Here is a 12725-nt window from a genome sequence, read left to right on the forward strand (position 1 = left end):
TGTACAACCCAAGTGAATAGTATTCAATTTAAGTACTTATTAAAACACAGATATATTAAGAGTAAATTAATTAATTTCGCTTTACTGGTTGATCCTTTCCCAACCTCAGTTAAGGTCACAAGCTCTGGGTAGTGAACTTAAGAGGTGAGGAGCTCACCTACTCCATCTCCAAGCATGAGCAGCTGATTAGCCTCAGCATCTGACTAGGATGCCTAGGTGTCTCTCACCCCAACTGATGGCCCCCGCGGAGGTTTCTTCCTGTTAAAAGGGATTTTTTTCCTTCTCTCTGTCACCAAAGTGCTTGGTCATAGGGGGTCATGTGATTGTTGGGTTTTTCCTCTGTATGTATTATTGTAGGGTCTACCTTACAATATAAAGCCCCTTGAGGCGACTGTTGTGATTTGGTGCTGTACAAATAAAATTGAATTGAATTGAACTAGGTGGTGAGCTGTTTCAGTTATGTCCTACCAGGAGGAGGCCTTGGAGCAGACATGTTGAGGGATTACATCTCTTGGCTGGTTCGGGAACTTTGGTGTCCCTGCCCAAGAGCTGGAGAGGAAAGACTTGGCGTCTCTTCTTGGATGGATTATATTAATTATAAATCTGTATGTTATTTAATAATCAAATAATTGCTGTCTATCTGTAAAATGGCCGTCAGGTCATTAACATAATCCTTTGAAAGCGATGGGAAATTGTGCAGATTTAATGTTATGTTTAATATACTTTTATGGAAAACAAAATGGTGTCATGAGTTGCCAGCCAAATAATATTCAGTAGGTTTGTTACAGGTTATCATCAAAAGGAAATGATAAATCCTTGGATGTGGGAAACTGTTCTTTTTAAAACTTCTTTACAAACTTTGTGTGTGATTTAGGTTCCCTACGTCACTACAGCTCTCATTATGACGTCATCTATTTAGTTATGGTAAAAACATTACTGCAAATGCAGCCGCCTAATTACAAATCTTTGCTCGAGGGATTCTGCTATTGATGATCACCTGTAATACATAAATGTAATGGAATGTGGTGGAGTGTAAATGGGAGCTGAGTTATTAATTATTGATAAGTTATTATTCGAGTCATATGGATTGCCTTGAACTGCCAGCTGATCGAGGCACCAATTGAAATCATACAAGAGCTCTAAGCTGTTATGGAGCGTCTGTTCTTTGATAACTTGATTTTTATGCCTTTTTTATTTTTCAGTTTTAACCCGCCCCTGTAGGGTTGAAAGAAAATTGATCAGACTATTTTCTAGTTGCTTTGATTAGATCATTATCAACATGAAATGAGTTTCCTGCTCTACTTTCCGTGTTTCCTGCAGGTCCTCCGTGCTCCTTCTTGCCCCTCTTCTGGCTGAAACCGACCCAGCCCCTCATCGCGTCTCCAGGCCCACCAGCTCAGCCGGAGCCCAGCAAACAGAAGGTCTTTGCAGCCACTTCCGATGGATGGCAGAGCATGTACCAGCCTTCCGGGTGCCAGGTTCCCACATCCACATTCTGACGTCACCTGACCAATTCTACCAGGCAATGAAGGTCTGTCTCAGAGCATGTTAGCTGGTTTGACTACACAGGATTTATTTTAAAAATGAGAACAAAGCTCTAGTCTGTTCAATATGAAACTTGATAGATGTGTGTTGACTTTTAATACATGTATCACTATGAAATTCCACAAGGTAACCAAGGAAGCGTTATTATCACAGTAGACTCTTCTCTGTGTACTCTGCTGCAGTGTCCACATTGCAGGTGACAATGATTAATTGTTCAAACATGTTTTAGTTGATGCTGACGAGAACTTGAGGAGGAAACTGGCATCCAGACATAATTTTTCTGGTATAAACAATCTGGAAAAACAAGGTACTTTTTAAACACTAAAATAAAAACTTGAGGTCACATGTTAATTCCCGTCTTAAGAAGATGATATCAGATTCACGTGTTCCCATAATGTGGTTTAAGTTTCAGTTCTAAATACCTCACATTCAATGTTCCCTCTAATATTTCACGTGTCTGAGCAAACACACAAACTCCCTGAGCGGTCCCTTGGACCACTGTGAGCAACAGCAGACGTGTACACTGTGGTCACGCCAGCATCAAATCCATCCAAGTTACATGGTTTATTAAAATAATCAAATTACAGCATTTATGATAGACTACTTTTAAGTGCTTTAGCCCACTTACAATGAAAATTAAAAAAAAATCTTGTTCATGACCTGTGTAGTATGTTAACACTATTGGAAGTAAAAATAACTCCAATTTTGAAAACAAAACTTTTTTAAATTAATTAATTTATTTTTTTTTATAAAGCGTCTGTAGTCTGGGAGAGAGTCCTGTAACTCTGTCTGCAAAATACAGTAAATAATGACCAATGTTGGGCAATTAATTATATAGTTACTTCTTCAAAAAAAGTAACTGAGTTATGCAAACAACAAAGTTTTTTGCAGCTGTTTACCTAAATATTCAGCCAAAGCATTTTCTAAATAAACATTTCAAACTATTTACAGAACAATCAGAATCAGAATCAGGAGGGGTTTTATTGCCAAATGTTGAGCAGGTTTACAACATTAGGAAATTGCTGCGGTGCTTCAGTGCAAACATACTGTCATAAATTGCGCTTAAATAGACATGAAAAAATAAAAGTAAGAATAAGAATTAAAAGTGCTACGTAGAAAGATATATGCATGAGATATACATGAGATATATACATGAGAATAAGAATTAAAAGTGCTACGTAGAAAGATATATACATGAGTGCAGGTGGTGATCAGTGCCAAAACATGGAATGATGCAGTGAACACAGCGTAGGGTCATGTGTTAGTGGTGGGAACAGTCGTACGTTTATTGTTCATGTGTCCAACAGCAGAGGGGAAGAAACTGTCCTTATGGCGAGAGGTTCTGGTGCGAATGGACCGGAGCCTCCTACCTGAGGGGAGCAGGTCAGCTGTTCTGCATCAAATTTGATGCCACACAAATTATTTGTGCCACTCCAAAAAATTATTTCTGTCCACTATGAGATAAAGGAGAACAACAGCCTGATACCTGCAGGCCTGACAACAGGAGATATATCACTCCTGTAACACCTGTAACATTCAGCAGTCGCCTCATTGTTCTGACACACACAACAAAACTATTGACTACACTACACACTAACTACACAAGATTTGCGCTAAACATCGCAAATCTCTCACATCTCAAAACACCGCCGTCACTCCTAAAACTTCCCTCCTTCCTAAACAACTGGTCATGGCCATATTGTCATATCATTTTTTTGATTGGTCGACATGGTACATTTTTCCACCAATAGGAAAGGCTGCGGAGTTTTTTTTTTGGTTTTGTTTTTGCTCACAGGTGGAGAGTGCTTTCCAGCGTTTTCCTTATGAAACGCCATTTTTACCGTTTCTTCCCGCAGTAAATATAAACAACGATAGTATTCAGGAAGAAAACCAAGCATTTCATATATTTTTATCATAACTCTGATTTTACGTGGCCTATCAACACAATTTAAAAACTGGTATAAAGTCCACACTTTTCCCGTCAATTGTTCCGTCTGTCCTGCTCACATCTCCAATGGTTGTACACGTTGTCATTAACGTGGCTTCACTCCACATCAGCCACGCCGCTTTGCTAGCCAAAACACCGGTGTCGGCACATAAGGACGCTGTCATAGCCTGTCAACGACGTTGATTAGCTGCGTATATACGAATGTGAATCACATTATTGGCTGGACTATGGGATAAGGTGGCATCGTTCTAATCCCATACGGGAGCAGCCTGTCACTTACTAACACTGCAAAACAGAATTGTTAAAGTATTAATTTTAATTTCAATTCAGGTTGGATTTTTTTTTTTTGTGCGCAACGCAGATGTGCCAGCAGTGCGCAATTGCGCATGCGCGCAGATTAGAGGGAACATTGCTCACATTGTTCATTTTTTATTCTGGTTTTAACACTCTACAAATGGGTTCTTTTAGTTTCAGTAGTTTTAAATGTAGATGTTGACATCTTTCCTTCTGCTGCCGTGTGTAACTTTTTAGAAGTAACTATTTATTACACAGCGTGCTGCGGGGAAAAGCCTGTTCTAACGTTTGAGTCTAAGGTTTATTTTTTAGCACCTGGGCCCTATTTCAGGAAGCCGGTTTAGAAAACTCAGAGTGAAAAACGATACTCAGGGTTGAGTAACCCCGAACTGTCCAACTCGGAATATTCGGTTTCAGAAAGGCTGATAACAATTAGTTCAATCAACGCTGAGTTGCTTTAACCCCAAGTTAAACGCGCGCACGAGGATACATAAAGCCCTGATTAGTGGAGCACAGATTAAGCGAGTCACCATGGAGACGGAGGGAAAGAAGGCGCGGTCAATGTATTTTACAGCACTTGAGGCCGAAATTCTGATGGCAGCATATGCCGATAACATGCAAATTTTGCGGGAAAAAAGTAACACAGCCTCAGCTGCAAAAGAAAGGGTGCATGCATGGCAAAACATAGCCGACAGAGTCAATGCGTGAGTGTTAATTTAAACATTGATCTAGGGATTTCCACCCATTTAACACGTTATTTTATTATATTTTATTTTATATTTTATACATTTTATTTTGTGATGTGACGTGAGCGCAGGTGCAACCCAACAGGCCCCAAACGTTCCTGGCAGCAAGTAAAAATGAAATATAAAAATATAGTCCAAACAGGTAAGGTGTAATTGTATCATGGGCCATAGTGCTTGGTCTGTTTGTCCGATGTAAATCAATTGCAGTTAGAGGCTACATTAATTTCCCCTCTGTAAGCACTTATTGAAATTATCTGAGCACATTACAAGTACATATTTGCTTACTCTGTATGCTCAAATGTGACCCATTATAGCCAACAGAAAAAAAAGCGGAGGCCCGAAAAACAGGTGGAGGTCGTCCACCACCACCACTCACAGAGGCTGAGCAGTTGGCTTCCATATTTGTGATAATGTTGGCAGCATCACATATGATCTTCACAGTGCAGAGAACACAAATTAGCATCCATTACTATAATGAAATAATTTGTTAGTTTGAAATGCTACAGGGAGCTATGTATCTGTACATTAATGCTGTGGAAAGACTTCCTGTTCACATAGTCTCCTTCATTTACTGAAGGAGCAATGATTGGAATGTGAGTGCCATCTATACAGCCAATCACGCCTGGGAACCGTGAAAATAAATGTAAAATTTAAGTAGTAGTTCAAGTATCACCACATCATGAATTAAGTTTCGTTCATCCTGATACCTGCAATTTTGTGGCATCCCTCTTTGATAAATCTTGTGGGTCTATGACCGGGGAACACCACAAACGAGTACAGGAGACGTTTCAGTGTAACTGTAACATTCCTGACTGCCCGACAGACGGTAGCCTTGGAAACGTGCTCAGCGTCACCAATATTATACAGAAAGCTCCCGTTTGCAAAAAACCGAAGTGCAATACAAATAATATGTACAGAACTGAGAGAATGTCCGCGATGTGTCACATGAGCAATATATGGCCTGAGGATGTTATTCAAATAAATTATAGATTGTGCTGAAAAACGGTAACGTTCACACAGGAAATCATCAGGAAATGATAAAATGTCCAAACGCGCTCTAATCACTCTCTCCCGGCGGAGAGCTCTGCGGAGAATTTGGTCTTCAACATCTACTGGCTCTTCAAGGAAGGGGCATGCCATGTCTGACACTTCCTACAGTCAGGTTTCTGACAAAGAGGCGGAGAAGGTCAGGGTTAGTTGAAGTAAACCTGCTAGGGGGCAGGTTAGCTTCACGGAGTGTGTCGTCATAGTAACTCACTCAGAATTAATCTAAACTCGCTTTGTGAAACCGAAAACCCAGAGTTTTCGTTAACTCAGGGTATACTTACTCAGAGTTTGCACTAAACCCGCTTCCTGAAATCGGGCCCTGGCGGCTCTTTTTTTACTTCTCATCCGTAAACAATCTGCTCTTTCACGTGATTCAGTTTATTTTGAAAAGTCTCAACAGGATCTTGAGCTTTATTGTGAAAGGTTTATGTGGAACATAAACAAGCGGACACTCGATGGTGTTACCGTCGTTGTTGCTAACCACAACGCATAAAAACAGGCGCTTGTCCGTCAGTAGTGTGGTTATATAAAATATAAGAGAAAGAGAAAACTTTAAGAAATGAATATAGCCACTACAGTGACCATCAAAACGATGAAAAAATATTTTGCCGTAACCAGTTTATTTTGTGACACCACGAAACAAACGATAGCATAAAATGAAACATAGACGTTTTTATATCGTCATCCGATATATATCGTTATATTGAACAGCCCTAGTTGGCTACTTCGCGGGTTTCACCTGTCGTGGGTTATTTTTAGAATGTAACTCCTGCGACAAACCAATCAGCACTGTATGTTTTTTCAGTCTTAAACGAAGGATTACATGCTGGAGTAAATGGTGCCATTCAGTTATAGTGTGAGAAAGACGAGATGTGTGAGTTGAGTTTTTTTTATTTACGGCTATAAGTAGGCTCTGTGCCCAAACTTTATTTACTTCTGAGAAGCTGAGACTCGTCCAGGAAGTATATTTCACACATAAAATCCACAGTTGCGGGCTTTGCAGCTGAAAAATGAAGCTAACATAGAATTGCCAAAAAGCGGTTTCTGGAATTGGTTTCCAAAAGCAAACCGATCCCCACCGATTCTCATCTTAGAATATCCCGACTACAGCTGTAACTAAAACAAACAGTTTACAATCTGGTACAAAAATGTTCTATCTTTTATAACAAATTTACCCGTCCATAAACATTTGATTACTTTATTTTAAATAACTTGTCACTTTACATTTTGTTAAAATTAAAGTTGGTATTGCGAGTGAATTGTCAGCTTAATTAGGAACTCTCCACTGTGTTTGTGGCGTTGGTGCCTTTTTGAAGCATTTTAACATAATTGAAGATAGAAATATTAGGGGTGCAACGATACACAAAATTCAGGGTTCGGTTCGGTTCGATACTTTGGTGTCACGGTTAGATATTTTTTCGAAAAAATGTTCATGCTTTTTTAATTTATTTATTAAAATGATAAATATATATTTTAACTCAAACATAACAGTTTTTTTTTTTAAATGTAATGTTGCTGAAACAACAAAAGGATAAAATAATAAATCTATCTGATTGAGAAATCACTCATCTTTGGAAAAGAGAGTTTATTACAGAGAAATGGCTCTTTCCAAAATAAAAGCTATACTATACGCTTCTTCTGGGCTATATTCTCAGCAGCATATTAAACATCTCAGGTCCCCATAAGGAGAATCATGTGCTAACGGCTGTCTAAATGACTCTGGTGAAGTTTGTAGCATGCATGCTTGTTGTTTTTGTCTGCTTCCACTTGTCTTTGCACTAGGATGATGTCGGCATAAATGTGCAGTCATATTCGTTGTGTTCCCACTAGTGCTGTCAGCGTTAATCTGAAATGACGTTAACACCACAACACGGCAAATCTCCGTTAACGAGCTACCGCGGAGCGCCCCGTGCGTGGGGCGTCAACACGTTAACAAGCAAACTGCGCTAACACACTAGTTCCCACCCATGTAATTGAGCATTGCGTGGCACATCCGACATACTGTTTTACTTTTGTCCATGACGCGCTTACCTTCAGGGTCATACGTCACATGAAGACTAAAATAGTTCCAAAGACTAGATCTGAATGAGGGTGGGGGAGATTCAATTTGCCATGTTGCAACAAGCTTAGCTTCTGTCTTGCTAGCTTGCGCTGCGCTCGACAGTGCAGCTTAGGCGGAGTAGTCGAACGCAGATCCACTGAGCTGTCAACACAGACAGCATCGTCAGAAGAAAAGTTGATAAAATAAATTAAAAATTTTGTATTGTTTGATACATATGCGTACCGAACCGAAAGCACTGTATCGAACGGTTCAATATCGATATCGTTGCACCCCTAAGAAATATAGATTACTGTGCAGAGAAGTTTACTAACAGCACTTTCAAAGTCTGTACTTCAGTTTTAGTGAGTTAGATTGTGCTTGTTACTTAGCACTGATTATCCGGTTTATGTATTTGTTATGTGCAACTATTCAATTTATGGATCCCGTTTGCTTAAGCAAACAGCATTGGTGGCGGTTCTTGCACGTTAACTGATAACTTGGTACTCGTGTTCCAGATGCCCAGTTCCATCTTGTAAAATCAAACTCGGCGACAACCACAATGGCGAAGTTGTAGTTTCAAAACAGGATTTTACAAATCGATGGGTGACATCACAGTGGCTACAGTCTGTACTATATAGTATTTGGTAACATCCCAGTAAGTATAGTTTACTTTGCTCTTAGTTGAGACAGTTTAGAGGGGGAACTGCTTTGAAGAAAATGTGCAGAGATTTCGATGATAGTTGCAGACTATTATTTACCCGATGGTGGATGAGGAATGATAAATTTAAATGCCTCAGTCTCTTAAATAATGAAATAAAATAACTGAAACACCTTTTAAAATGCTGAAATTTCTGTATTTCTGATAGGATAATCCTGAAAGAAAGTCTGACTTTTACAGTGTAGTAAATAGATAAACCAAAACTGAAACACTGTGTGCAGAGTCACAGTGAGTAAACGCATCAAAATAAAGCTCAACTATTAAAAAGATGTTGTTGTTTTTTTAATGAAATAACTACGCCACCACATTGAAGTCCTTTCATATTTCTTAGAACAAGGGGGCATTTAAAGCTTCAAAGAACAAAAACACATGATTTTCTTCCAAGTTACACATCACCCATGTGACTTTCAGGCAGGATCCTCCTTCATGCAAATCCACAGTTAGACTTGAACAATAAGAGATTTGTTATATGCAAGAAATTGGCTCTTAATTCTACTTAGGAAGAATTTCTGTTTCATTTTATTATCACTTGGAGCTCAGATGCAATCACAGTGCTTCTATAAATATAAATGTATATTAGAAGGTTTGAAAACGGTGCATGAAATATAAAGCATTTTAATGGTCAAACGTGTCATATTTGCATAAGAAAAACTATTGATGTTAAAAGGATGTTACCGGAATGTGTTGAATGGGTGTGATTATGTTGACTTTTCCTCATTGCTGGGAAGGTTTCACCTGAAAGTATTTTTAGATCACCTCTGGCACAAAATCTACTCTTTCCGGTTTCGTCACTTACGGTCAGAAGACTGTTTTTATCACTTGTAGTTGAATGATCAAGTCGCAACCTTTGTGGCATGAGAAGCCAAAAGAAAGAGGAACTTTTGTGGTTGTCTAACTGGTATTTAAACAAGCAAGAAGATCTTGCTGCATTAAGGTGCAGAAATATTTAAGGATTTTTTTTGTTATTCACTAAGATGTGCGTGCTTTAAAGGGACACTTCCCACAAATTGTAAAACATCGTGGTATTTCTTCTGCCCTGAGTGTTAATAATAATCTCCACAGACGGTAAAAGGAATTTTGTTTTTAATTACGGTTTAGTCTACCTTTTAAAGAAATCATACCTGTTTTAAAATCTGACATTTAAAAAAATATTTTTTTAAGCAAAACCAAATAAATGTTAGTTTTACAATTTTTGTGTCTTACAAAAATGTAAATGATTCTTTTGAATTTTAGGGTATCATTCTGGGTTTGAGAAAATCAAGCTTAACATTTATCATTGTTTTTTTGTTTTTTTTAAATCTTCTCATAACCCTTTTATATGGGAATCTAACTAGATGATAACTTGAAGGAGGATTTTTTTATTTTAAGTTCTTTGAATGCCCTGAAAACGTTATTCCCACTCAGGGAAAGGATAAATGATTTGTGACTCCTTAACTTATGTGATATTATTTGTTTACTTAACCAGGAGTTATAGATCAGCATAATTACTCATTTCAGGCAGCGTGTTGGTGCAGCCCAGTTAGCCCTGTCGCCTCATGGCAGGTAGGAGTCTGTGTGAAGTTTGTATGTTCTGCCTTTATGGGTTCTCACAGGTTTTCTGGCTTCCTCCTTCAGTGCAGAGAGATGCATATTAGGTTATTTGGTGCTTGGAGCTAGAAAAATGGTGGTAAAGAATAAGGGGTATAGCACTGTATGGATGTATGGTTAAGTGCTCTGAGTGGTCAGTAAGACTAGAAGACTGCTGTATAAATGCTACTCCATTTCCATTTTGGGTTGTTTTTCTGGACAGCTGATGTTTAGATTCCCGATATTCTCACTGGTTTTGGTCTCTTAATGGCCTCTGAGGGGGAAAAAGTTGATCCTGTAGCTGTCTAGTGGCTCACTGTGTTCAGCAGGTAGTCACTAAGTGTGTGAGTCTGCCATTTAGTGATGAACAGGTAGTTTATACACAGATGGCTCCTTTGGTTTTTGAACAATGATACAGTTTTTGAAGTTTTTGCCTCCGTACACCACCACAGCTGATTTTAAGAAACAGTCAAGATGAGATTCAAGCGCAGGCTTTCAGCTTTACTTCAAGGGTTGTTTTTATTGTTTAGAAATTAAAGTATTTTTTTTCCTCACAACATCTTCTCAAGTCAGTCGAGTTGTGGAGGTGGCCAGAGTCAAGAGATGTTTTGTGAATGTAAATACAAAGGGCTTACAAAAAAGATGCGCACCACTGATTGCATTCAAGAACAGGAAGCCCAGATTAGGCTTTACCAGAAATCATCAGAAGGAGCCTGCCCTGTTCTGGGAAAGACATCCTTTGGACAGATGAGGCCCAGATAAACTTATAGTAGAAAGATGAGAAGAGTAAAGTACGAAAGGAAAAGGTATTCATACTTTGCCATAGTCATGTTTCCAGTGACTTCCAGTAGAACCAGGCCACTTACCAGGATGAATGAGGTGTATTGGACTAAATTCTGTGCTCAAAAAAGCAAAGAAATTAGATATTCTTCCATGGCCCCATCAGTCACCTGATCTCAGCCCAATACAGCATCCTTCAGTCTTTAGGATAACCCTGCAAAGTAAGTGTGTGTGTGTGTGTGTGTGTGTGTGTGTGTGTATAAATACCAGTCCATCAGCACTATAAATGATTTCATAATGTCACTAAAATGTAAAACATGAAATTCCTTATGTTTTGTTTTTTTTCTTTTCTTTTTTTAAAATTACTGACAGTTGGGAGATTATTTTTTTTTCCACCATAAACACTGTTTCCTTTTCTTATTTGTCAGTCTCATGATTGCACTACAACTGCTTTCTTTCCTTGTGCCCCAGACCAGGTGCCTGCATGTGGCTACAGGAAATGTAACTCCCGTGAATACGTTATCATTTCCTAGTATCAGCTCCCGCCCACATAGACTTACACTCACATTCACTGTTGGGATTCCTTATTTGTATTTTTTTTTCTCTCCTTTTACCGTAGGCTCGCATCAAGACTGCACAGAGGCGGGTGGTGATGGCCTCCCTCTATCTGGGAACCGGTCAGCTGGAGCAGGAGCTGGTGAGAAAAGTGGCATTTACGCAAGCATGTGCGTGTGTGTCTCTATGTTTTCACAACACTAGAGAATTTAGTTCTGGGCAGGTGAGAACAATACCATTACTGGCCAGAGATGCCAGAAAGTATGAGTCAGACTTCTCTTCCAGGACGCCCACTGCGTGGTTTGTTCAGAATGACAATGTACTCCAGACCAACTACAAGGAATGACCCCAAAATGCAAGGGTTTATGGGTATAAGGAGACCAGCATTGGCATGTGACAGCCTGCTGTGCTTCATGCTTGAAAAGCCTAGCATAACAACATTAACCCAAAGCAAACCACAGTCTGGAATGATGCTCGTATTTGGCGTTTTTTCATGTTTTTTCAATCTGGTACAAGCAGCAGTGGAGAGGGTGAAATACAGCAAAAAGGCACAGACAAGCCAGCATGCTTAATTACAGTTAAAAGCATTGGGATCAGCTGTGAGTGCTGCCAAACTCTGTAACCTCACAGGATGATGGATTACTAGAAATGTGAGTCAATACGATTTTATTTTCAAGCCTGGGTTTGCTTGAAATTGGACTCGATGAACTGAAGTGCATGCAGTGCAAAAATGTGAGTCTGTTCTTTGGTTTAGACAAAGGAATGCAAATATCAGGTGCAGTTTCAACGTAAAGCCTAGATACACCAACGCAGCCCTGATCCCAGGCTCGGCACAGACTAGATGGTATTCGGTCACGCCTGGAGAGCATATTTACTTAAGTTGTGGTGCAGCCAGTGGGAACAATCTGATATTTGAGGGCAAGGCATGTTTATCTTGAACGTGCTATATGCAAAAGTTATGCAGCGTGCTTATAGTTGTAGATTTTAGGCTAGAGTATTTTGCTTCATGCATTTGCACTTGCAGATAAGCTTTCCCGTTATTCTTTTTGTTTATAGGAGGCATTAAAGAGTCAAGCATTGGACAAGAGGATGGCAAACTAGTAAACAGATATAAATAATACAGGGTCCCCTGTCATAGGGGAAAAAACAGGGCACAACTTAGGCAGACGACAACCACACACACACACACGCAAAGAACATAGTGCCACACAGGCAGGTTTGAATCCAGAACCCTCTTACAGTCAATGCTAACAGCCAGACCAGTGCTGGTCTTCAGTATGATCCCCGCTCCACCAAACGTTACATTGTGCACAAAGCAGTCAGACAAGTACCGTTGGCCAAGCTGCCAGAACTCCCACATGGGGAAGCATGATTCATCACTACAGAGAACTTGTTTCCCAGTGGTTTGGTTGTGCTCAAGTAGCTTTAACCTACTAGTAAAATTAGCCCAGTATCCCCCAGATCCCATAGAATATGAATTAGTAC

The 12725-nt window shown here is 39.5% G+C and overlaps 1 protein-coding gene across 3 annotated transcripts in view; it reads left to right on the top strand.

Moving 5' to 3' along the window:
* Window positions 1–12725, top strand: part of pgs1 (phosphatidylglycerophosphate synthase 1) — a 44315-nt gene that overhangs the window by 9887 nt on the left and 21703 nt on the right. For 2 of the 3 annotated variants that reach the window (XR_014922002.1, XM_085466658.1), the window contains exons 2-3: window positions 1321–1531; window positions 11305–11382. Coding sequence is in view for 2 of the 3 variants with exons in the window: in XM_085466658.1 (XP_085322784.1) it covers window positions 1321–1531; window positions 11305–11382 (289 nt within the window). In the remaining variant the exon portion in view is untranslated. Of the gene's footprint in view, window positions 1–1320; window positions 1532–6132; window positions 6455–11304; window positions 11383–12725 lie in introns of those variants that run through there. The other variant, XM_085466659.1, reaches the window with a different exon arrangement.

The sequence above is a fragment of the Copadichromis virginalis genome, linkage group LG8, assembly GCF_057382275.1.
Source record: "Copadichromis virginalis isolate Kocher_CV1m ecotype Utaka linkage group LG8, C_Virginalis_male_GT1.1, whole genome shotgun sequence".
In the NCBI taxonomy this organism is placed as follows: Eukaryota; Metazoa; Chordata; class Actinopteri; order Cichliformes; family Cichlidae; genus Copadichromis; species Copadichromis virginalis.